This window comes from Lissotriton vulgaris, chromosome 5 (genome assembly GCF_964263255.1).
Source record: "Lissotriton vulgaris chromosome 5, aLisVul1.2, whole genome shotgun sequence".
NCBI lineage: Eukaryota > Metazoa > Chordata > Amphibia > Caudata > Salamandridae > Lissotriton > Lissotriton vulgaris.
In genome coordinates, this window is record NC_141693.1 from 914174853 (window position 1) to 914200604 (window position 25752).

The window sequence follows — 25752 nt, forward strand, 5'->3', positions numbered from 1 at the left end:
ATGAGAGATAAGGTGGTGCATTGGAAGGAGTAGTAGAATAAGTTTGAGATGAGTCAGAAGGTTGGGCTAGAAGATATATTGAGCAAAGTATAGGCTGAGAAATAGGGTAGTGCATTGGAAATGCAAAATTAGAAGAAAGTGATAAATATATAGATCCATAATTACATTGAAAGTATATAGATACATAAAGGAGGTAAGTATAGGTAGATTAAAGATATTGATAGAGGCACAGGATGAGAAATAGGGTAGTGCATTGGATATACTTTTTCAGGAGAAAAGTAACAGACACATAGATCCAAGTACATGGAAGGTACATAGATGCACAATGGAAGTATGTACATGTAGACCAAAGATGATTTTTATTTATTTATTATTATTCTTTTTTTCTCTCAACACATAATTATTTTACATGTTTATACAAAGTAATACACAAAGATAGGTACATATCTATAGTGAAAAAAATGCTTGTATACAGAGGGGTATGCTGTAAAGTTCTGTTTGCGTAAGGTGCTTATGTGGGGAAGAGCCAAATCTTGAGTAGTTTTCTGAAGATAAGGTGGTTGTTGGTGGATCTTATGTTGGGGGGTAAAGAGTTCCATAGTTTGGCTGCTTGAACAGAGAAGGATGTGCCATCCATGGTTTTTTCCTTGTATGGTGGTATTTTGAGGCAAGATGCTCCTACAGTGCGAGGTTCCTTTGTTGAATGTGTTTGGTGATTTTATTCCTGATGAAGAGTGTTCCCATTCCATGTATTGCTTTGTGGGTGATACAAAGCAGCTTCAACGTGGATCTTCTGGCAACCGATAACCAATGCAGGGCTTTCAAGGCAGGGGAGATGTGGTCTCAGGGTTTGAAATGTAAGAGTAGTCAGGCAGCCGAGTTCTGAATCCATTGTAGTCTTTTCATGGTCGTTAAAGGTGATCCGTGGTAGAGGCTATTGGCGTAACCGAGTTTGGACAGAACAAGGGAGATTGTAGGTTGGATCTTGTGTGGAAATCCCAAATGAGGGAAAATTTGTCGCAGCGTTTTTATAGTAGCAAAGCTTGATCTTGCTAGTTTATCCACTTGGGCATTCATCGACAGCTTGGAGTCCATGGTCGTTCCGGGGTTTCTTACTTCCTTCGATACTTTAGGCAGTAATCCCAGTTCATCAGGCCATCCGGTAAGCGGGTTGTAATGTTTCCAATCGCCACACATGAGTATATCAGTTTTTGAAGCATTCAATTTGAGATGGCTCCATGTCATCCACTGATCCATGGCTCGGAGACAGCTGAAAATTGGTGATTTTCCAATGTCTTTGGGGCATTCCAGTCGAAGGAGTATTTGCGTGTCGTCTGCATAGTTATATCACGTAAGGTGACATTTATTGATCAGTACTGGTAATGACTTCATGTAGATGATGAAAAGCATGGGCGAAATGATAGAACCTTGAGGGACCCCTGCTTTTGTGGAGTACGGTTTGGACGAGAAAGGTGGAGTATGGATGACATTAGTTCTGTTTCGAATGTAGGACCCGATCCAGTCTAGAGCAGTTACCTCTATGCTGGCTTCATAGAGTCTTTCTTTCAGAGTGTCATGGTCAACCATGTCAAAGGCAGCTAGGAGGTCCAAGAGGAGTAGCACAGCCACCCTCTTGCGGTCAACTGTATTCTTAGGTCATCCCAGATAGCAAGGAGGGCAGATTCAGTGCCTCTTACCGGATGGATTCCTGTTTGGCAGTCTGAAAGTATGTCATGCTTTTCAATGAAATCTGGGCGAACGCTGCTCTTTCTATCAGTGCCGAGGAACGGTCCATTTGTAATGGGTCTGTATTTGTCAGGGTTCAGCGGGTCCAAGTTTGTTTTCTTCAGTAAAGGGCGTATGTATGACTTTTTGAGTTCTTCTGGAAATATTCCAGTAGTTAAGGAATCAGAGAATCTCATTACTCTTAATGTCCACACCATGTGATGCTGTTCCTACAGAAGCTGGTCAGTATTTTGGAATCCATTAAGTTGATAATTATCTAAACAATAGTCCTATGAATCTGGTAGTAACACTTGCTACTTTAGCAGGCACTGTCTGCACAGATAGCAAAAAGACTCTATCAGAAACTCGGCCCTTCCCCATTACATGCTGCAAGTGGTATGATCCGCCGTATTGAGAAGACAAACACTGCCTTATGCTGGTCTGGAGTGTGTTCCACTGCTAGTGATTGCACTAGGATTGGTTTAACACCAGGCAAGGGGCCACAACACAGCTTCTGGTACAGTTTTATGAGTATCAGTGCAATTATGCAAGGTTTGGCGTCAGCACAACTTGCAAATCACTTGGGTAAATCACTTAATCACTTAATCTCCTTGCTCCTACAAAAATGAATGTGTCATTGTTTAAAGCAACTGGCACTCACATAAGACACTCTAATATTACTCTTAATATCCATAGAAATGAAATGAAACAGAGATTTCTAGAGCGCAAAACATTTGACCGAAGGTGTCAAGGCAATTTCTCATCAAAAGCAGGATTGAAGCTAGGAGGTTCAAAAGCACCTTAAAGACTGAACAGCCATGTCTTTAGCACTTTCCTGAAAGCTAACCGATGAGTTTCCTGTTTCAGCCTTATTGGGAGAGAATTCCACAACCTTCTCTCCCTCCCCCCCAGGAACATTTTCTGGCCCTGGGAACAATTAGATCATGGGCAGAGGATGAAAGGAGAAAACAGACTGGGACATAGGGAAGCAGATTCCGCTTTAGAAAGCAAGGTCCAATGTCATGTGTAGCCTCATAAACTATACATAGAGCCTTAAACTCAATTTCTCTTTTTATTGGCAGCCACAGTAGGTCCTTGAGCAACTTTGATACAGATTTGTGTCTTGAGATATGCAACAGGAGCTGAGCCGCCGCATTCTGCACTACCTGCAATTTGGACAAGCACTTTTTCCGAAGATTGATAAAAAGCCCATCACAGTAGTCGGCTCTTGACAGGACGAGTGCTGAAACCACCAATTTACGTAGCTCACCTGGTATAAATGGGAGGATCTTTCTCAAAAGCTTTAACGTATAGAAAGAGAGAGAGGTAACCTGGTTGACATGATTTTCAAATGAGAGATTAGAATCAAAGGTGACTCCCAAGTTCTTTACCTTGACCACTGACATTGGTAGTGGCTCAAGCTCCACAGGCCAAAGATCGGGGGACCAGAAGTTAGTATGAGCACCGAAGAGTAAGACCTCCATCTTACTAGAATTAAGTTTTAAGCAATTGGCAGCCATCCAGTCCCCAACCTGACGAAGGCAGGTATGAAACTGTATCATAGTGTCAGTGGGGGATCCTGACACTGAGACAATGAACTCCGTATCATCGGCATAGGATATAACCGAGAAACCTAGGGACCTGATCAGTCTCGCCAGTGGTGCAACATAAATATTAAAAAGGGTTGGGCTCAAAGAAGATCCCTGTGGCACACCGCATGGTAGTGTAAAATTAGGATTTTTAAAATCATCTAAGGCCACAAATTGTTCCCTGCCAGATAGGAAGGATTCAAGTAGGATGAGTGCAATCCCCTTGACACCGATCCCCCTCAGAACCTGCAAGAGTTTCTGATGGTTCACTGTGTCACATGCAGCAGAGAGGTGAAGCAGCACAGGTGCTGCACTGCCCCACGAGTCAACTGTCTGCCTAATCAGTTCAGATGATTTGATCAAAGCCAGTTCGGTGCTATGGGGTTCTCGAAATCCGAACTGAGTAGCATGTGCTGGTGTCCCCACAGTAAGCTGGCTGGTATTTCTGAATCCAAGATGTTGATAATTATATAAGCAATAGTCCTATGAATTTGGTATTAACAGTTCCTACTTTAGTGGGCACTGTCTGCACTGACACCAAAAGGAATCTATCAGAAACTCTGCTTTTCTCCATTACATGCTGCAAGTGGTATGATCCACCGCACTTAGAAGACAAGCACTGCCTCGGTCTGGAGTTCGTGCCACTGCTGCCTGATCGCTAGGATTGGTTTAACACCAGACATTGGGGCCACAGCTTAGCTTGAGGTATGGTTTTATGAATGTCAGTACAATTATTCAAGTCTCAGTGTTGGCACAGCATCCTGTGATCTTAGGGAAATCACTAAATCTCCCTGTTCCTACAAAAACAAACGTGTCCTTCTGTAAAGTAAGTGGCGCTCATGTAAAGCACTCTAATGATACATTTGGGTGTTCGAGCTATATAAAACTATATTAAAAAAAGAGAAGGGGGATGGAGCGAGTGAACTAAAAACATAAGCTTTGTATGGAGTGCTCCAAGACAAATAAAAAAGTAGTGGCAAAACATTTCCCTAAAATGGCCACTCTGAATGATTAACAGCACTTGGTCCCTGGTCTCGGGGACGGCTAATGACGGGAAGGGGCATGACACATGTATGCCATGGTCAAATGGAGAGAACGAATAATGTAGCGATGAGGGAACCAGCAAATGGCTAGCCTATGGGCGGGATGAAGCCCATAAAGTACATACAGCAGGTCTCTTTTCAAGACAGCTCATGTACTCTGTCCAGAGCTGAGACCTAAAAACAGAAAGGAATATGGTTCTGACCTACCTTCCCTTGCAGCCAGATCACTCCAAAGCAGTTCGAAGTTTGATTAGCAGGAGGACGAATGTCGACGGTCTGCTATATTTAATCAAGTCTGTGACAGTCTGTATGCAAACAAGTGTGGCATAGATCGAGGAATGTTTGACTTCGGACTATTGATGATACTACTATTGAACATTTTGTGTGTGTTTTGGGGGAGGGGGAGGTGGTGTACTTGCTAACTCTTCTTCAGAAAGCAACAATTTGACTATGTCCTACAAGGGCATGGGACAATAAGTTCTTAGAAAGGACTTCTGCAAGGAATTTGAGTATAAGATGAGTGTAGAATTAACAAAGATGTGAATAACAGGACTGTTTTGCATTAAGGGGTTTTCAAGTAACTTCTAATACTCATTTTTGTCTCTTATGTCACTTGGAGCACAGTGAGAAAAGCTCAATGTTATTGAAAGCAATGCATGCATAATTTTATGTATTCTATTCCCTGCCCAAAATCTTCTTCCCCTGCTTATCTGTTCCCATAAATCTGCACAGAATGTTAGTGATTGTGGGGGAGTCGTGCCCAGTATTGCTTCACCTCCCCTGAGCCCCTTATCCAACTATACTTCAAACATCTACTCCTATTGACCAGTCACATACTGCCAAAACCCACTTGTCTCCCCTCCTTGCTCGATTGTTTTTTCAAATGGCATTCTGGTCACCCACTTTCTTAATACAAACCTCCCCTTGGCCATAGGTCAACTATTTAAAAAAAATACTTAGCATTGGACCTGGCCCTTTTTGCAGAGTTATTCCCAAGCTTTTTGCCTTCCTCCTGTATTTTTTCTGACCTGTTTTTGTTAGCTTTAGGACTCTTAACCACTGCTAATCAGTGCTAAAGTGCATGTGCTCTCTCCTTTAAACTTGGTATGATTGACTTACAACTGTTTGGCATATTTAATTTACCTTTAATTCCCTTGAACAGTGGTATCTCATATACCCAGGGCCTGTAAATAAAATGCTACTAGTGGTCCTCCAGCGCTGCTTGCACCACCCACAGAAGTAGCTTGTCAAACCTGTTTCAGGCCTAACAGTGCAGGGCCTACATGTGCTGTTTACTGTCGCAGTGATTTGGCATTTAAAATAAGTTTCCAAGCAAGAACCTCCCCTTTTACTACAGATAGGCCACCCCTAAGGTAGGCGCTATGGGCAGAGTGTTGTGTTGTTAAAAGGTACAACATGTGTCTTGATTGAGTGGCATGTCTTAGTAGATACAAGCAGCCTTTTTGGTTCACACTGGTGTGAGGGCTGCACCGCTCATAGGTTTGCATTGGGAATACCCTGATATGTTTTTCAGTGGTCATTTCTGATCTGAAAGGAGTAGCATTGCCATGTTGGGTATGTTTGGAAAAGTGGTGATAAATCCTGCTTATTGGTGAAGGTGGGTTTTTCCTTACTACTTTATAAATGGCACTGTGATTATGTCCCACTGCATGCACTGGAGGAGAGTTTGTTCTTCACCCATACCTCATCTCTGCCTGTTGCCTTGTGCCATGAGGTAGCGCATCCCGGCAGCAGGGGAATACCAGTTTGAATGGCAGTCCAGTCTCTTCAAGGCCACCTAGTAACTGATGGCGCCTGCAGCCAAATACATCCATATCTTGACCCGCGGTCCCAGCGGTATACTCGCTGGTCCTTCAGACCCAAGCGGTCCCAACAACAGTGAATCCCTACAGGAGCTGCTCTGCACTGTTGTCGGCAGCTGCATACAGTAAATCGTACAAACGGAGGACCCAGCGAGGTCTACCTGCTAAAAGCTACAAGTTGTCCCCCGAGCTGCCTTTTACCTGGAAAGATGCACCTTGGGGGGCACTTTCTCACTATTCACAAACTGACTTGTGAGACTTCGACAGAGGTCCCTGCTTCGTTGGTTTTGAGAATTCATAAAAACTACCATATAACTGTGGTGGACAAGCAGGTATTCTTGCGGCCTATGATCTATGTTTGCCCAATTTACATAGAGTATTTACTGTAAAGAGCCTAATAGAGACACTGGTATGCCAGAGGCTGTTATTTCTGTGATGGTTAGACAGTGATTCATGTACTTTTTTATAACCTGATCTGTGGTCTCCCACTCACGCGGTGAATCAAGTAATTTATTACAATCGGCTACATTTTATGCCGTGATTCATGATTTATGCCGGTTTGCCTTGCACTGTCAGGATTATGAGTATAATTTTATAAGTTGCATTTGTATGCGCTGTGATGGTGTTTTTATGACGTGTGCAACATATTTTCTTGGTCTTATTGCACTAAATGTGATGTCATGACAATTGTCTAATTGACAAAGTGATTATTCGTTTATGTTGTTTTGGTCTAGGTTTATATGAAATACAGAAATATATTTTTATATAATACTGTGTGGAGTCTCTTTTGTGGTGTATTTATTGTGTCACTGGTGTGTGTGGTGCACACGCTTTACACATTGCCTCTGGGATAAGCCTGACTGCTCATTCCAAGCTACCAAGGGAGTGAGCAGGGGTTATCTTGCATGTGTAATTCCCTTACCCTGACTAGAGAGGTGGGTTCTGCCTGATTTAGGTGCATACCCCAGCAAATCAGAACCATAATTTCAAACACTCAGCATCTTACTAAACTGTCTATTTCTCCCCTACACCCAAAGCCATTCTTACTGCTCTCAGTGAGAGAGCAGAAAACCTGTGCCACGCTGATAGGCTCAGTGAGAGATCTGCTTTCAGTAAAGCCTGGCATTCCCTGTCAGCTGTGGGTCTGCACAGACCCGGCAGCAGAGAAGGGGCTGGTTGGGATTCTTCCACTTCTACCATGTCCTCTAAGACTCAAGATGTGGTAGAAAAGGCGGGCATTAGTCTTTCACTATCACCTTCCTATCTCTGGAGGCCCAGGGAGTGTGACATATCAACCGAACATGTACACCCGCTTTGGTCCCTTTTACAGTTCCTACCTCAGAGAAGTGAATAAAGGGGTGCCCCTGCTAACGGCTCTATGCACATCAATAGCAGTTTTTGAGGCATAAATGTATGTAAAGGTAACATCAGTGTATGTTGGAACTTTAGGTGCTACATTAGAGCAGATGATTGGGCAGATCACACACAACGGAGAGCCAATGAAAGACCCCATACAAGAAGAATAAAGAACCCTGGATAAGGTACAACCCTGCTACACGCCTAGCTGAATAGGGAACGTGATACACAGGCTTGATCATTCTACCAAAGCTTTCAAGTATTCTCAAATGATAGCGAACAGCCGTAGAAGGCAACTGCTTCACCAAATTAATTTATTAAAGCAATAAAAGCAGTGAGCCCTATTGAGGTGTCTGCCAGTGTATTCTAGATGCAGCAAAGTTGGTATGAGCCATAGTATCATTCTGGGTGATAAACGAGTGTTGTCTAGGAGACACTACACTGACCACGATGGTGGATAATAGAGATGGCAGCAGGTTGGCGTACATCTTTTCATCAGCAGTTAGCAGAGAAATTGGACAGTAACAATTTTCGTTAAGAACATTATGATTAGGGTTCCATGTTTGCATTTAAGAGGGACGTGGGGCTGAGGGATGGATTAAAAAAAGTAAAAAATTAACGTATCTTTCTTTTGCCATAGCCGCCGCACGCCTCGCCTCATTCCTCTCCATCTGCACTGGCAGCACTGGAAGAAGACTCTCCCAGCCAAACACTATGCTACAGCACCGTGTTTGATCTGAGTGGCCTGTTTCACTACTGAGGCAGTGCCTGGGAGCCTCGACAAGTAATCCATTGGGATATGCAGCACAGCCAGTTGGACAAATTGGCAAGTTTACATGAGGGATTGGCCAGCCTAAAGATACCGGCCAAACATTCATGCGCACTTAGGGAGTGCAAACCACACCTCACGGTGCTCAGCCCTGCCCTGACCTGGCTCCCGTCCTGCACAGAAAAATAAAATGATAATAATGTCTTGTTATTATCTTTTTCTTTTTCTTTTTTGCAGTGCTCAAATAGCAGTAGGGTAATGGTCCTCCACCTTAGTGGAGAAGCCGCCACTAAAATACAGGCAGAAAACATTGTGTTTCCTTCTGTATATATTTTTAAAAGTGAAAAAATACAGATCATTTGGCTTCTTTTGAGTGATTCTCCATGCCGAGAAGAATGAATTTCAGGCCTATGGCTGTAAATATTGGCAGCATGGAGAGCTAGAAAGCTGATTGAGATTTGCTTAAATTGCTACATATCTCAATATATTTGTGTGCTATTATGTTATTTTTTTTCGTGTGGTTTTATTATTGTATTACATTTTGGCTGTGTAATGTGCTAAAACCTGACAGGCATCACAATTTGATTGCACGTTTACCCATTAAATAAATATAGAAATGTAAAATGTATAGCCTCTTCCATTCTTAAAACACAAAATAAATATGATTAAGTACCAATAAGTGGGCAAAAAATAAAAATATGGATAAATACAGACGGAAATATTTTTTTAAAAATGAACACTATAAAGCCAGAAGCCCTAATTATGATCTTAATTTTACCCCAAGACGAAAGTAAACAAGACCCTCAGTTAATGTCATTAAAATCTTCTAATAAAATGATAGCCAAAATCTTTGGTAACCTTTTATTAAGCTCCATCACATCATGATACAGACCATGGTCTTTGTCATTCAAAATCTCCTTTATAGCCTTTTAAAGGTACTTCATTGTTACTAACCCAATATGTTCCCCTGTATGCTATGAAAGGAACACAAACAGGTTAGTCCAGTCTAGAGAAGTTTCCTTACCAAAAAGCTGGAAGAGAAACATGTCAAGTGAACAATTCTGTACAGTATTCTTGAAACAGCAGAAACAGTGGCTGGATCATGGACTATTGCCACAGACGGGTTTTGAATACTAGGTATGATTTGAGCGGATTTATGGTCTCTGCTCACTACAGCTGAACTTACCTCACATCTTTGCCAAAATCATTGTTTTGTTATGGGTATTTATACTGCACATGACTCACCTGCGAAGTGGTAACTCTGTGCAGTAGCCTTCAACCACTGCCTTTAATTCCAGCAACGGTGTCATGTCATGTGTCTTGTTTTGATAGAATGGAATCTACCTGAGCCTGCACAGTCTGAGCAATATAGGTTATCTCAAAAGAGACTGAGCATGGATGTTTTCCTAATGGAATAATTGAACCAGAGTTGCATCTCTAGCATACCCCCAGCTTGGTGTTGTTTAGCCATATAGCTGTTTGTGTAACTATGGGGTGATGCTCTATACTGGTCACTTCAACTAGGCTGGGGGGAATAACGTATATTCTGAAGCAGTGGTTGTGCTGCAGTTGGTAATACCTATATGCCCTTCCTTTAGGCTCCTACACTGTTCACAAGCTAGTGACTGTGAGGATTTTCACAAGTGCATTAATTGTACTCTAATGTTGACTCAATGCTGTCCGAGGTGGCATGTTGATGTTGTGTCAGACAAAGCCAATCATCCCAAGAGCAACAGAGTGAGAGAACTCCATAAAGCCACGAAGCCTTTAGGGGGTGTTATTACGTTAACTCTGTGACCGTCCATGATGCTAGTTGTTCATTGATATACATGAACCTAATGTACCTAAATGTGTGCTGTTCACATGTTAACCGGAGTAAAGTTGTGGGCATAACCTCTAAGGTATGCATCCACTCTCATCTGGATGTATGCTTAGGGAAACTTGTGGAAATGTGGGCTGGCAATGGCCTAAATAAGTATTTCATAATCTGTGTTCAGCATTAACAAGGGTATATACCTACATGTGGATCTCTTCCTGACCAGGGAAGCAACACTTTTAGCGTTTATTTCATGGATGGGGTAAAATGGCCTCAGTGTTTGCTGAAAGATACATCTCAGCTTTGGGGCCTGCTGGCAAAAATTTGTTGCAAAACCCAACGGGTAGGTCTTCTTTTATGGGGATCTTCATAGGGCCTAGATCGGCTATCATCTTTCTCTCTTCCTGAACTGCCCGCGGTGCATCAGGAAGCCTTAAGTGTGTAGGGATGAGGTAAACGAGAGTCCTATCAAAGTAGTCTTCCACATCAATGTGTGTGGTGTTTTCCCTCTCAGAGTATAACTTCATCGTGAGTCTGGTGGTTTAGTGAACTAATGTGTCCACTGTAGGGACCTGTGTTCGACAGGTTCAAATCCCGGCAGTGCCACTAAGCCTTTCATCCTGCTGGTGGTTGATAAAAGGAGTACCATTTAGTTGGATAACAATAATCTTCCGCACCAAGATACCCTTGGGTGGACGTGAGCTTTACAAATACACGTTATGTTATCTAATAACCAGTGATTATCCATTTGATATCAGGTTGCATATATTTTATCTCACCATGTCACCCCCCAGAGGCTTTCACTAAGACTTCCTCTGTAGTTTAACTAACCAAGCAAGCAGCCTCCCAGTCCCCACGTATCCCTCTTTATTTTGATTCTGTGTAGTGTAGTTTCTGTGATTCAGGGATATTTTCTTTTCCAGTACTGTGGCACATTAGGTTAGTTATTTGGTAATTCCTGCCTCCCCCTTGTATAGGTCAATTATCGTTTTTGTATTTGCTTCTCAAGCTTCTCTAGTTGCATCACTGTAACTACCTACTCAGACCCCATATACTATTGACACACAATGGTTCTTCATCACCACCGTGAAGGCTTCACATTCTGTAAATACACTGGCAATCATTCACTCACTTTTCATAAAATAATGCCTTAGTTAATTGTCTTTAGTCTTACGAAATGTTGCATCTTCGAGGTCTGTCACTTGTAGCCAACATGTTGGAATAGTAGCCATCTAGGCACCCCATTTGTAACTCCTCAGCAGCAGGCTCTGCTAAGATAGAGTTCTAAAGAGGTATGCTTATAAGAAGACTGTGCAGAACAGTGATTCAGTATCTAACCTCACATGCAGGTGAAGGATGGGTGAGTGGAGTGATTATTCCCTGACTTTAATATTAGATGCAGCAACCTCCATGAGTCAATTAGTTACCAGTTGTGATCCAGTCCTCTATAACTTTACTACTTTGACTACTGGTGAGGAGGGGCGGGGAGGTAGAATCTCACGCTCCATTACAGTCCCCCAACACAATTGTAAGCTGTGTGCATATTTCATAAGTGCACCAATCAATAGGTCCGACAATTCTGATTGGTCATTATTCAGAGCATGTACGTCAGCTATTAAGATATCCAGCTTATCCAGTGTTCCTTCTCTTATGAGAGACTCACAACTTATAAAGGATAATCTGGGACATATCTACATTAGAGCTCCCCTGGAACAGACCTAGGGGCATATTATCAAGACAGACGCCGCGTTGGCAGCAGAAAACTGCAGCTAAAACGGCGAAAATGGCTTGATAATATGCTCTATGGAATTCCAATCGAAGCCCACGTTAGATGTCCTTTACATCTAACATGGATTTAAATTGGAATTCCATAGAGCATATTATCTAGTCCATTATCACCGCTTTAGTGGCAGTTTTCTGCCGATAAAGCGGCGATAATTGTATCACCTTCCTTGATAAAATGCCCCCTAGTTCCTTGTATGGTATAATTGCCCTCACCAACTACATTTCAGTGCCAAGTCCAAGTCTCCAATTAAGTGTGTTTGCTTTAAGAACACAACGTGTTCACTCTTCTCTTGATGCAGGTCTATATTTTCATGTTTAAGAACACTCTTCATGGCTCTAACATTCCAGCTCAGGAAGTTTTATTTGAGGATTGAGGTAATCCTTAACCAGTCTGGTTGTGTGGAGATCTCACGCCCATTGTAAATGTTTGTGTATCCAATATTTACCCTCAGATCACCAGCTCGACCAACCATCCCCGACCTATGAATCGTAAACCCCAACGTAACCCCTCCACCTCCTCTAGGATTAGTATGTCACAGCTCCTCATCAAAAACATTAATCAGTATTAGTACAATCTCACTTTTCACCCAATATGAGGATGATTATTTGGGCACCTTACATCTCCCTCCACCAGTTCACCACTCCATGTTGGTATAGTTAGGTCACTCTTCCAGCAGGTGATGTAAGCAGCTAGCGGAGAACTCTCTCAGATGTGGCCTAATTCACTTGTTGCTGGACATGTTCACAAATTGTAGAAATAGACTTTAGTTCTGAATTAGGCCATTTCTTAGGAGAATCCAACTTTACCTCCGTGACAAACACCTGCTGTCGATCGTTAATTCTGGGGACACACTTCTTTTAATTGGCATGTTCAACATCTATACATTAGCATACACATCAGTAGGCTTTCTGGGTACAGTTCAGAGTGACTTAGCCAATGTATATAGTAGGTTTTAATAGAAACCAGAGCACTTTTCCCTGACAAGTGTTTATTTAAAAGTGCAGCCACACAGTGACAATGATTTTTTTGGAGTCATCCAGTTAAGTTATACACGTGGGCGGTGTAAATATACACATGAGCTCAAATACGATATTTTACATCTGCACCACTGTGCCAATTTACCACAGACTTACTAGACATTTAAATGGCCAATTGGATGCAACTAACTTTAGCTTCTTTTTGTACAGAAAGAGCACATATGTTGTGACATGGAAAGGCAATGTTACAACTTGCAGAGCCCTATTGTAATACAATCAATGACTAACATTATTTCAGTGTTTTACCGTAGATGATACCTGCAAAACCAAACAACTATGAGGGGGAAGTGAATGTGATCAGAGTCTCTTTAATTTCAGTTACTGTATGTTAGTGATTGTGTCCCTACTCCAATGCTTGTGCCCACTTGTGTCTGCTACTCCCTGTAAGTGTTTCTGTCTCTTACTGCCCTGATGCTAGTATGCCATAGGCAGGGCTAGGCACACACAGTGCCACAAAACCCTTGCAGGCAATAGTACGATCACAAATCCACATAACATAACAACATAACTAAGTGAAATAAGGCTATTGTTTGAGGGTAGTAAAACCCTTCCCAAGCAACAACCACAATTATTGTCAGGGTGAACCACAAAAGTCACTAAATTAACCTGTGCTTAAAACTCTGGCAGCTTGGCACAAAAGCCAACTTAAAGGCAAAGTGTAAAGTATCTATACTGCACACAAATGGTAAACAAGCATTTGCAATGCAACAGGTCTCGCGTTATTTAAGTTTGAGTTATTGGCATTGCTAAGTAATGCAACACCAATAGCTCAAACTTTAATAATGTGAGGCCTATTGCATTGCAAATGCCTGTTTCTTAAGGAGGACGGATTTAATTACGTTTAAGCCAATTAGAGTTCATGTATGAACAAGGTGAGCAGCGACCAATGAGAATATTGCCTGATGTCTCAGTTTGACCATGAATATAATGCAAGCCCCTGTCTTAGACTGCAGCAGTGACTCCTGGGTAAACCATGTGTACATATAGGAGTAGATTCATCTCTCAAAGAACACGTGCAAGTGTATAGAGCTCACTGGGCCAGCCAGATGACGGGTGTGTAGCAGTGCACATTATACTGAGATCTATAGGGGAGGATGTGTCTTCGCAAATGTACAGTGGAATAAAGTACCCTAAAGTCCGGCGCGAAGGGTGTGTGCACACACTACAGTACTGCAGCGTACAGTGTGGCCTGGAGTGGATGGGATATGAGCATACATGAGAAGGAGTGCATAATACACGAATCAGAACTGGCTGATATATGTGCATACATGTGCAGTGGTGGAGAGTACAAAGCACTAGAGTGGATGAGGTATGTGCATACATATGCAGCACTACAGAGTACACTGATGCCTGTAGTGGCTGGTACATGTGCATAACTGCATACACATGTAGTACTGCAGAGTACACAGAGGCCTGGAGTGGATAGTATATGTGAATACATGTGCAGTACTGCAGATTATACTGAGGCTAGAAGTGAGAGGTATATCTGTATACATGTTTAGTACTGTAGAGTACCTTGAGGCGTGGAGTGGGTGGTATATGTCCATATATGTGCAGTAGTGCAGAGTACACTAGGCCTGGAGTAGATGGTGTATGCGTACATGTGTAGTAGTGTAGCATACACTAAGGTGTGGTATGGAGGGTGTATGCATGCATGGCAGGAATGCAGTGTACACATGCCAGAAGAGGGTTGTGTATGTGTACATGTGCAGTACTGCAGAGTAGATTGAGGCCTGGAGTGGCTTGTGTATGTGTATACATGTGCAATACTTCAGAGTACACTGAGGCCTGGAGTGGATGGTGTATATGTGCATGTGCAGTAGTGATACGTACACTAAGGTGTGGTATGAAGGGTATATACACACAGGTGCATGAGTGAAGGGGGTGTGCATACATGTGCAGTACTATGAGGCCTGGAGTGGCTGGTGTATGTATATACATGTGCAATGCTTCAGAGTACACAGTGATTATTATTGCGTGGCAGTATGAAAGGTCGATTAGGCATCCAACCAAAACCCAGCAATCAAATCAGACAAATTTTCAACACCTTAAAGTAGACACATCATACCCGATACTAAAATTACCAGATGTTTGTGTATAGTAAATTTCTAGTTTGCTATGCCACTTTGACCGCATTCTGGGACTGTAAAAAAACAGTTTTCCCCAGTTCCACCACAATTGGGATTCTTAGATATGAGATCCTGCCACACTCTAAGGGTTTTTGTGCTGATATTTCAGCAGGTAAAACCTTGATGAAATCTTTGTCGATACACCTATTTCCATGGTAATTTCACTTTCACAATGGAAAATCTCATAATTGTATGGCAAGTCTGCATCATCGCGAGGGGCAAGCCCTAAAATGGGGCCTAATCAGCCTTTGTAAAGAGCAGTTCCCTGCCCACAACACCTGTTGTGGAGTTTTTAGTAACTTTTGAATCTGTTTTAGCTAGAAACTTTTTTTGTTAAAATCTTAAGCTCGTGCAGGTGATAATGATTTATGTGGCAAATAGGACATATCCATAAATATACGAAAAATGCTGTGGTTCCTCTATCACATAACTCCATTGTCCCTGCCTATAGCAATACATTCTAATTCTATGAAAAAGATTGTTTATTCCCTGTTTCTATAGATCTATTTGTTCATACTGGTGCGCATCTCGCAAAGCTGATCCTCCTCTGCCAGTTGTAAAGCGCTTTCATATTGATCTGAGTGGGTCCGTGGTACCCTTTTCTGTTTCACCGTGTAAAAGCGCATGCTAATATTGATGGGGTGTTCCACAGTGTAAAGGCGCATTTTGATATTGTTAGGTGACTCTCCGTTGTAACCTGCCTTTGAGGTCTGCGCCATATAAAACCTGATATAATGTAAATAAATGTTGTTCATAACCAGCCACCCGCACCCCCACCCGCCCTTCCCCCATGGGTGGATTACACCAATGCTGTGGGTTGGGTCATCAATATGCCAGTAAAACGCGCAGATCCGATCCTACTGGTCGGCCTACTCCCACCCATGTAGTACCAGTTGCTGCGCACTGCTGGCCCGGCCCTCCTCACCCCGCGATGAACCCGACACTCTTCCCCTGTGTAGGGTTATGTGCCATCAAACAACGAAGACAATAGACTGTGACGGATGTTCACAGAAATTCAGAGAAACGTCTAGTAAAGCACAAGCTCTGATTCTTATTGAGACTCATCCCAAAATAGAAACCCCACGTTCTCTGACGCAGGTATCGCATGCACGTAATCCTTCCCATATGTTTGCTCTCCCTTTCGTGATAGCAGCTGATGGTTCTGGAAGGCGAGGTGTTTTTTTAAAAATTCTGAAAGTGAGATTACCATTCAGTTTTCTTACTTTATTTCTTTCCAATGTCCCTTGCCGTTCACCGTAGTCCCGTGCCCCAGGTCAGGTTAAACACTCATGTTTCAACGCGGACCAATATATTGAGAACCATTCGGCTGCAGCAGCAGAAGTGCTGAGGGCACCTGCGAGGGCAGAGAGCAACGTGACAAGGACGAATGCCCTGCTTGAGGTCAGAGGGCGGTACGGGGCAAGAGTTGATGACCAAGGGGTAAGAGCGCTATGTCTGAGCCGGGCACCGGTCAGAGCTGAGGGCACAAGAGGGGGTGGAGCAGATGGATGCGGGGCTCAGAATAGAGCCCTTCTGGCAAACGCGCAGGTTAAACTTGGGAAACAGCAAGTGGAAATGCGCGGGTGCTGGGGTGAGAGCAGTGGTGCTGAGGGTGGGTGTCACTATGGTTTCTTCTTGCTCTAAGTTCTTGCCCCGTGGTTGGTGTGTGCTCTCCAGACCATAGCTTCTCTCCCACAGTGCTTCTACCGCACACACACACACACACACCTGCCCACCAGCGGACTCCTCCCACCACCCTCCCCCTAGCCCCACCTAACACAGCAACCGGGTCACAAGCAGGGAACAGCACGCACAACGAGGGAAGGGGGGGGCAGAAAAGCATGTACGTTCTGTGTAACTTAAGCATGACAATGTATTTGACGATGTGTACGGAATTAACACACGTGAGAATGCAATTTTTACAGTCCAGCTTTCCCGTATTTGTAAATAGCTTACTTATTTAATGGCCCACCCTCTACACGCACACCCTCTGTAGGTGTACGCAAGATACACATACAATACGCCTGGAATTCGCAGTAATGTTAGTGACTACCTACGGACTTACGACTGTACTCATGCGCATAGAATTTCAGTGACCACTACCCTGAAGCTCCCTATTGTCTCAATTTACTGCACTGGGAGTGCTGCAGGCATACTGTGTCATACGTTTGCCTCGGGGAAAACATTTGCCGTTATTTGTGGTTTTTTCAACTGGGACAATTACCATAAGATTGAGAACGTGTGTACTTGCTTTTACAACAACGTTACATTAAGTGCTCTATTGCCCAATGTCACATGGTGCTGCGGTAACCTGCTGCCGTTGATCGATCCGTTCACCAGCATTCAGAACCAGGCACCCTGGCCGCTGCGCCACACCCTTTTCACATTAAACTGTTTCCCCCCCAGCAAATTCCTTCAGCTTATAACTAAGAACCAACTTTTAGTAGCAAAACCAGGGGTCGGCTTGTGCTGGGGAGATAATAAGCCATGGCACGCATTTGTGCACGTATTTCCTTTCATCGTTTACACACAGGGTAACCGGAAACCATTTATTGCTTACCCCCGTTCCACTAATTTATCTCCTGCGCGCGTATGCCAGCCCAAAGTAACCCCCACGGAAACACAGGGTGTTTGAGCCGTTGCCAGGACTCGAACCCCGTAACCCGGCTTCATAACCAGCTGCTTCAACCTTTACATCACAAATAATGCATTTCCAAAAACAAAATTCCGCACAATCGGTACGCCGCGGTGCGGATGGTTAGTACCGATCCCATAGTTTTCGCTGCGCCAATATGCTACAGGCATGTAACCTTCACCCCACTAATTAAAACGCTGCGGGAGCATTTATCCTAAAACAGAAAAGCACTGGAGAGGCCGGGGATTGAACCTGGGACCGCACAACTGCAAAGCACACGCTCTACCACTGAGCTACATCCCCTCAGCGAATAGCGCGAAGTAAAAAATTCTGCTCATTATGAGGATAGAACCCACCACGGGGTTCTGAGCACCACACTCTAATCTACTGCGGCAACAAATCGGTCAACGTGCACAGCATGCCCGGGAAAGTTTACCCAATGTTTCACCGCACTGTGCAAACTTCAGCCCTCCATATGGCAACACGTTGAGCCGCGGGGGATGGCCGCGACGAACGCTGTTTTAAAGTTGCTGCAAAGGCTGCCCACCATGCTACAAGGCCTCTAGCTGGAGCCCTCCTCCGATGCTGCTGCTTGCTCCTCCCCGAGACCCAGCTCCTCCGCTGCTCCTGAGCTGGAAACACCCGTTGCTCGTTGAGCTCGTAGATCCTGCAGAAGGAAACAAAAGAAGAAAACGAAATTACGGGCCGCTGATGGCCCGGGTGCTGTGCCTGTGGAAGAACGCCAGGCACGGCTATGGCACGAGAGGGCCAGGCTCCCGATGGAACTCGCGACCCGCCCGAGCTCCATGAAACAAGCATTGGCCGCGAAGCAGTAAAGCTGCACGGCCGTGAAAGGATCATCTGCACATTAAAAAAAAGCTGTGAGCGTGCACTCTCCCGAACTTCCGGTCTCGGGATGTGCACGCTCACGACAGTCGTGGGGCGGGACTTCCGACTTTGCGAGAAGCCCGCGCCCTCAGAGTGGATGGCAGCAGAAGTCAGGAGAGGCGGCTGAGGCGGTAAGTGGGGCTTGGCACCTGTGTGTGAGGTGTGTATGGTGTGTGCGTGTGCGTATGGTGTGTGGTGTGTGCGTGTGTGTGTGTGTGCGCGCGCTTCCGTGAGTGTGGCTGTGTGCGTGATTGTGAGAGGCTGCCGCTATGAATGTGGAATGTGGAGCAAAAGCTGTGCACGGCTGGGGGGGGGTGGGGCATGATGCGCGTCCACGATGTGCAATCGGCGCTCGTGCACCAATCTACGTCCCTTGAGGAGCAACTCGGCCACAATAGGTCGAGAGAGCTCGACCTAAAAAGTGAAGGCATAACAAAATAAAAATTCTTAACTCATGTGGAGTGGTGTGGCTCACTGGTTAGAGGCGGCAGACCCGGAAGCAGAGGTCGGCCCGGGACCAGGGTTTGATTCCCGACGCGGCAGGGTCTTGGGTCATGGTCAGCGGACTCAATAATTCTCACCTCGGTGCCTACTCCAACCATGGGTCTCACTCAGCAACTCTGGGCAATAGCTTGCTTAATCTCTACTAACGGCCCCATCAGCGCCGGGGATGCTTGCCTTCACCTTGGAGATGCCCAGGAGGGACCATCTCACAGGGAAAGCCAGGATGGGTTCACCAGCGGTATACAGCGCCGGGACGCCCCTTTGCTGGGGCAGCTGTGCGCTTTACAAGTATACGACATTTAACATTTAGAGAAATAGATTATGCTTTAATAAATATTTTGAGACAAAATAACAGAAACCTAATCAGTAGAACTGAAGATATTGAGGCTTATTTATGAGCCCATTGCAACACTTTTGCACCGCAGCTGCGTCACTTTTGTGACGCAGCAGCAGCGTAAAAAATGTGCCACGTTGCACCATATTTACAAGGTGAAGCTTCTAGGCAGAGGCGCCACTTTGTAAACCCCTGTGCCTGGTATAATGTATGCAGGGTGGGCGTACTCCCACATCAAAGCCTCGTTGAAGTTGCGCATTGAAAATCTATAGGATTTCAGTGTGCCACTTCTAGGACGCCATTGCGTCAAACCTTATGCCTGAGGCAGGCGCAGGGGTGATGCAGTGCATTAAAGATAGGCCTCCCCCACGCATTGTTTAGCTTGCTTCATGCTTCCAGCACAACTCCAGTAATGAGTTACTTTTGCACCGACAGACACGTCAGGATTCCTGATGCATCTATCTTTCCCTGCGACATGGAGTACCGTACAATAAATATGGCGCATCCATTGTGTCGGAAGGTGGGAGCAGCGAAACCTGTTGCATCACTGTTTTGTTGCAGTGATGGAACAGTTTTCATAAATAAGCCCCGTTGAATTTTACAGGGTTAGATCAAAGTATCCACAAAAAGCACAAAGTGCCAACTAAAGGTGTCTGTTCATGCTTGAACTGGACTAAGTCACAAGTTCAGGCCAACCCCCATTAAATGCAGGTCAGGTACAGGACCAAGTTTGACCTCCTGAGAGTTGTTGCTTTTATCCTTTGTGTGAAGTCTGCCAGTGTTGCTTGGTGAGGCTTCATGTCTTCAGTTCGGAAGAGGCTGTGGTGAAGTTATATCTGTGTGGCAAATCTTTGGGGCTCTTGGCATGTTGGTTCTGATGAAGCTTTTAGCTGTGCAGCAAGGCTTTACAGGGCTTTGCGTTGCTCAGCTCAGCGCTGGTTCTGATGAAGCTTGCAGCTATGCAGAGAGGCTTTATGGGGCTTTGTGTCACATTTGATAGAACCTTCAGTTATGCAAGATGGAGTTCTCTCTGATGCCAGTCAAGGGTCCAGAACCTCAGAAGGCATCTTTTGGGGTTCAGGTAGTCACTCTAGCAGAGACCAGCAGGACACACGCTGGTACAGTGAGTAGTTCAGCTGGGCAATTGCAGGAAGGCCTATGGAACTTGTTGTGTCTCTGTGTCCCCAAACAGGAGGTCAGCCAGCTGACCATGAGTCACTCAGCCTGGGATAAAGAGAGCAGGTCCAGTCTTCCTTCTCAGAGAGCAGGACAGACCTCAAGCAACAGGGTAGACCTCAAGCAGCAAGGCAATCCTCTACTGTAGTGTCAACAGGTCCAGAAGTGTACTGAAAAGTTGGTCTAAGGGTCCAATGTCTATACCAGGTGCCATGCTTTGAAGTGGGGGAAACTTCTAGACTACCCTCCCCTCCCCCACACCCCTCTCTCACATCTGGTTCTAAAATGTCCTTCTTTCTATTGCCTAGCCCAAGGCACCATGGGGAATGGGGTGAAAATAGTCTGGTGTCACGTTCATTGTGAGTGTGTTGGTGGTAGCACCTTTGAAATGTAAGTTGGGCGGGGAACTGGCAGGATGACTCATCCTGACACCACCTACTTCCTCTTTGTGTCACACTTCTGGGACAAATACGTAAAGGTCAACTGCCAACTATACCCAGTCATCTGACTCGGCATACAGGCTGCAGGTACAAAATGGTTAGGACAGGAAAATTGCATCTTTCTGAAAGTGGCGTTTTCAGAATTGTGACTTAAAATCTGAATTTACCATTAAAGAGGTTTTTAAATTTTAATTTATTTGAGATCAAACATGACATTTTTACCATTTCCCAATCGAGAGGGTTAGGCCTTACAGTTGTGAAAAATGCATTTAAGATTGTTCTCATTACCAGGACATTTAGAACCTAAATATAAATCTCCAACTTTTTATATTCACTGACCCTGTCCCATTGACTGTTTGGGTCTAATCTAAGGGTGACTTATATGTAATAAAGTTTTAGGCTTTCCAAAAGCTTTAATTTGCCAGGACCATCAATTGTTCTTTTGCATTTATCGCCCTAAGTGGGGCGGGTATGCCCAGACGCGGGCCCCATGCTCTCCATGCCACTGGAGTCAAGCTAGCCTGGCTGAAGGTTGGTGATACCCCAAAACTGGTCCCAGGATGTTTGTTCCCAGTCCATGGAGGACCTGGACTGGCAGTTCAGACTGGGCTGATCAGATGGGGAGCAGGGGTAAGACTGATAAGCATATGGCTGGGGACAAACTGGAATGGCACAGTGAGGTAAAAGAATTATAGATTTAGGCTCAGATCTCTGTACTGAGGGTGATGTTTGACTTTGTTCAGAATTCCGTCCATCAATTGTTCTTTCTGCAGGGCCACTAGCAGCATTTAATTTATAGGACCTGGGTACATGTAGTGCCACTTTACTAGGGAAATTAAATATGCCAATTAGGTGTAAGCCAACTTTTCCATATTTAAAGGAGTGAGCACAAGCACTTTAGCACTACCTAGCAGTAGTAACGTGCACAGAGTCCTAGAAGCCAACTAAAACGGGTTCAGAAAACCAAAGGAGTAAAGGCAAAACATTTGGGGTGACCTTGCAGAGAGGATCAAGTCCAACAATACCATTTCTCCCTGTCTCATTGTCAGCATGAGCCTTGTTCGACTGCCTGTGTCACCCTTGTCACATTACCTGATAAAAATTGCAACTTATTGTTTGGTCTTGAACGGTTGCAAAACGCAAGTTCCTTGCATGATGACATGCATGTCTAGTGTACTTTAAAAACAACAAAGCCGTAAACAGTAGCACACTGACATCTGTATTTTTTTACCTCAAATAAAAAGCTGGAACATCCAAAATCTTTTCCATTCACAATGTATTTGTTTGAAGCATGATTGTTGTGGCATGTGAATATCTTTTAGGTTCTCGTCAAAATATATTTAACATTTTCAGTTTATGTTAGATTGTGACGAAATGCACCCTCTCGTTTGACTCAAGGGAATTACCTCCTAGTTCCTATAGGTACGAGGGGCCTTATTTATGAAGGACTTGCGCCGCCGGTGCGTCACTTTTTTCCATGTTAAAAGTGACGCACCGGCGGCGCAAGTCCTTCATAAATAAGGCCCGAGGTTCCTCCACTCCTTTCTTCTCCCTTGCTCCTCCCCCCACCCCTCACCTCCCCCATCCCGGGCATGAATCTCCATTATGTAAAGGTTTTGACATTAATGGGTCACACATTGATAATACTTATTTTACAACTGCCGAGCCTGCCTTTATTGCATACCACTCAACTAATATCTTATACGTTACGCTGGTGTGTGACAAATTAATTTCTACAGAATCGATGTGCATACTAATCACTATTTTATACTTAACTGTGATAACGTGTTGGGGCACCCATACCCACATGACTGTTTTTACTAATCCCAACAACCTAACAATTGTTTTTAACACTGTACACAAGCCTTCATATGGCTTTATTTGATCAATCATCTCAGAGACTGCGTCTGGCTACCTTTCGGAGGCCAGGAATATACACATGGTCCCCATTTAAGGAACAATCTGGTTGTATAAGGATTTATACACCAAAGACAAGATTAAATATTATTTTTCTATGGACTGTTTGTCTGTACCCTCTTCCCCTTTCCCTCTTGTCGTTCTAGATTGGATCATTAGAAGGGTCCTTCTGGTGGCACTACTTAAATTTAATGAGGCCATCCCCAATACACAACTATTTTTCTAATTTAGTTTTGGTGCGGAGGAAGTGCCAGGGATCTACTTCGGAGACCATCAAGGGCGCACCGACCTAACCTATATACAATTTCATTCACAGACTTGTGATGTCATAGCTACTTAGGGTCATCATAACTTGTCAGCAGCCACAACCGTTTGTTGTTTTCCATTTATTACAGAGGAATTATTTCATTAAATTTTACTAGCACAGATATCCTCTAACCATTTTTAAACTCACTCACCACTTAACAAGCACTACCTCACACTCATTATATGGCATACAAACAAAAGATCTCTGCAATAGCGACCCTTCGGGGGACCCGTAGGGCATTGCAGCACTGCCCTATGATGAAGCCTAACATCCCTTGGGATGGGTCAGAGCACCAAGTAATAGTAACATTGACTTTCATTCTCATTTCTTCAGAACAACATCTCCTGTCTTCAACTAGGAGCAATGACCCATTGTTTTGGTTTATTCATCACTTGGTAGCACGGTCACTGGACCTTCATTACACTCCTTGTCCCCCAACTCTTTTTTCAGAGTAAGTCTGAAGATAGAAATCTTCACCGCAACTTCATCCAGTGGTTTCCTGATAATAACTCTCCCTCTTCGGACACCGCCTGCTGCCTTGCCCCGCTGAATTTTACCTTCTCAGAAAATTTTCGTCGAAAGTTCTTCTAAGTCCGAAGGTAAGAGCCAAAGGGCCCAATCCACTTTTTGTATCCTAATCACGCTTCATCACAGTTGGCCATATTTGTTTACCTTGGCCTGGTCTCGGAGCGACCGAAATGTCGTGGTTGGCATTTTGTTCTCATAGGTGTGAGTTTTTGTTTCTTAAACTTGAAGCATGTATAACTCTGGTTCTATTGATTGCATTTTTGTAGTTTTGTTCTCAAATAATTTATTAAATTTTTCTCTGGTTTTCGATATTGATTATTTTCACTGTATTAGTGTTTGTGAGATGCATAAATACTTTACAAATTGCAAAACCACACAGCTTGGACAGGGGACCTACCGCAAACGATCCGGCATCAATCAAAAACATATACCAAACAATTCAAAAGATTGTGAATTCAGCTTTGTGCACGCTACCTGAAAGTACCCCCTGTCCAGGAGCACACCCCTATTCCAACCCTAGTGGAACAATGCAAGCAAGCTAGATCCGGGCATACCATGTGTCTTCATGGATGTTACCAGCATCATTTTCAATTGAATTTGGTTGGATGTACATATCCACAGATAAGATCACTATTAAACTTGTGTGAAGGCAATTCTATATGGCTATTATCCATCTTCTCTCGACACTACAAATTGTGAATGCCCTGAAGAATTCCTGCATTACAGAACGAAACACATTGACTATGGCTTTTAAAAGAACAAACTACTAAAGAAAGTTTTTTCAACCAACTTGAGGATGATTTGATTAAAACTACATGTAATGATGTGTTTTCTTTGAGTGGTGCAGCCCTGATCTAGCTAGCTTCACTTTACAAATTTCCTCTACGTTAAGCTTGTCTGCTTTGTGCCAAGCTACCAGATGGTTAAGCACAGGATAATAATTTTTTTTTCTGTTTCACCCTGACATGTATTGTGGTTGCTGCTAGAGTAGGGTTTCAGCCAGTATAACCCAATTTCTCACTGTATTCATTTTTTATTCTCCCACAATGCATTATTTTGTCAATGAATGCATACATCTTACCTCAGTTTTTTCCATTTGTAAGCTCCATTTGCCATTGTAAATCCTCCAGTTTCAAGTTGCTGGACGTGCATTGCCAGCACGTGGGCGGAAGGAATTGTGGGTAATGTTCTAAATCTGTCTCCCTCCATCAAACATAAGTTGTCACTTTTCAAAAACACCTTGTCAATTTTAAAAGAACAAATGAAAAAGTAACAAGTGAGGACACACAACAGCAAGATAATGTTTATTAATTTGAAGACAACTTTATGTTTGACCATACTGGTGTGCAATGCAATTAATCACAAACAGCATTAGTGCTTGCCCTTAAATTACTCTCTGTAAACTAAACAGCATGTCAAAGTCATTGTTAGGAAAAGTAAAGTACTTTAAAAATCCATCAAGTGCAGCTGTGCATAAAGTAATCCTGCCACCAGCATTTGCATTGCCACCCGTTCCACTGCCATTGTTTTCCTGCACCTGTGACCCCTCCCAGCCCTGCCTTTGGGTTAGCTGTGTTGCCTCCTCTGCCTCACTTCATGAGGCTGCAGCCTGGAGCTGACCCCAGCAGAGAGGACCATGCTGGGGTAATAGGGAAAGGAGGCTAGAGGTGGGAGGCGCCCTGCGGTTGAGGTAAGAGGTGAGACTTTATGAGAATGGAAGGAAAGACTCCACGTACTTCAGGTGAGAGGAGGAGGTGCGGGCCGTGCTGACACTGTCAGATCATATTCTTAGCCAGTGGTACCTTTCCAGCTCATGACACTTTCTATTCTGATACTTGTGGTTCTGTGTTAATATAGGGGAAACTGGAACAGGAAGTACCAGAAGGGCAGAAACAGGTAGTGAATGCAGCTCACACAGGGCAACCTGAGGTCACCGTCTCTGGTCAGGTT

General features: G+C 44.0%; 1 protein-coding gene across 1 annotated transcript in view; it reads right to left on the reverse strand.

Annotated features, from left to right (window-relative positions):
- The window catches only part of KNDC1 (kinase non-catalytic C-lobe domain containing 1), a 757927-nt gene that overhangs the window by 18172 nt on the left and 714003 nt on the right, over positions 1-25752 (reverse strand). The window contains exon 29 of the mRNA XM_086922530.1: positions 24884-25041. Coding sequence (XP_086778656.1) covers positions 24884-25041 — 158 coding nt within the window. The remainder of the gene's footprint in view (positions 1-24883; positions 25042-25752) is intronic.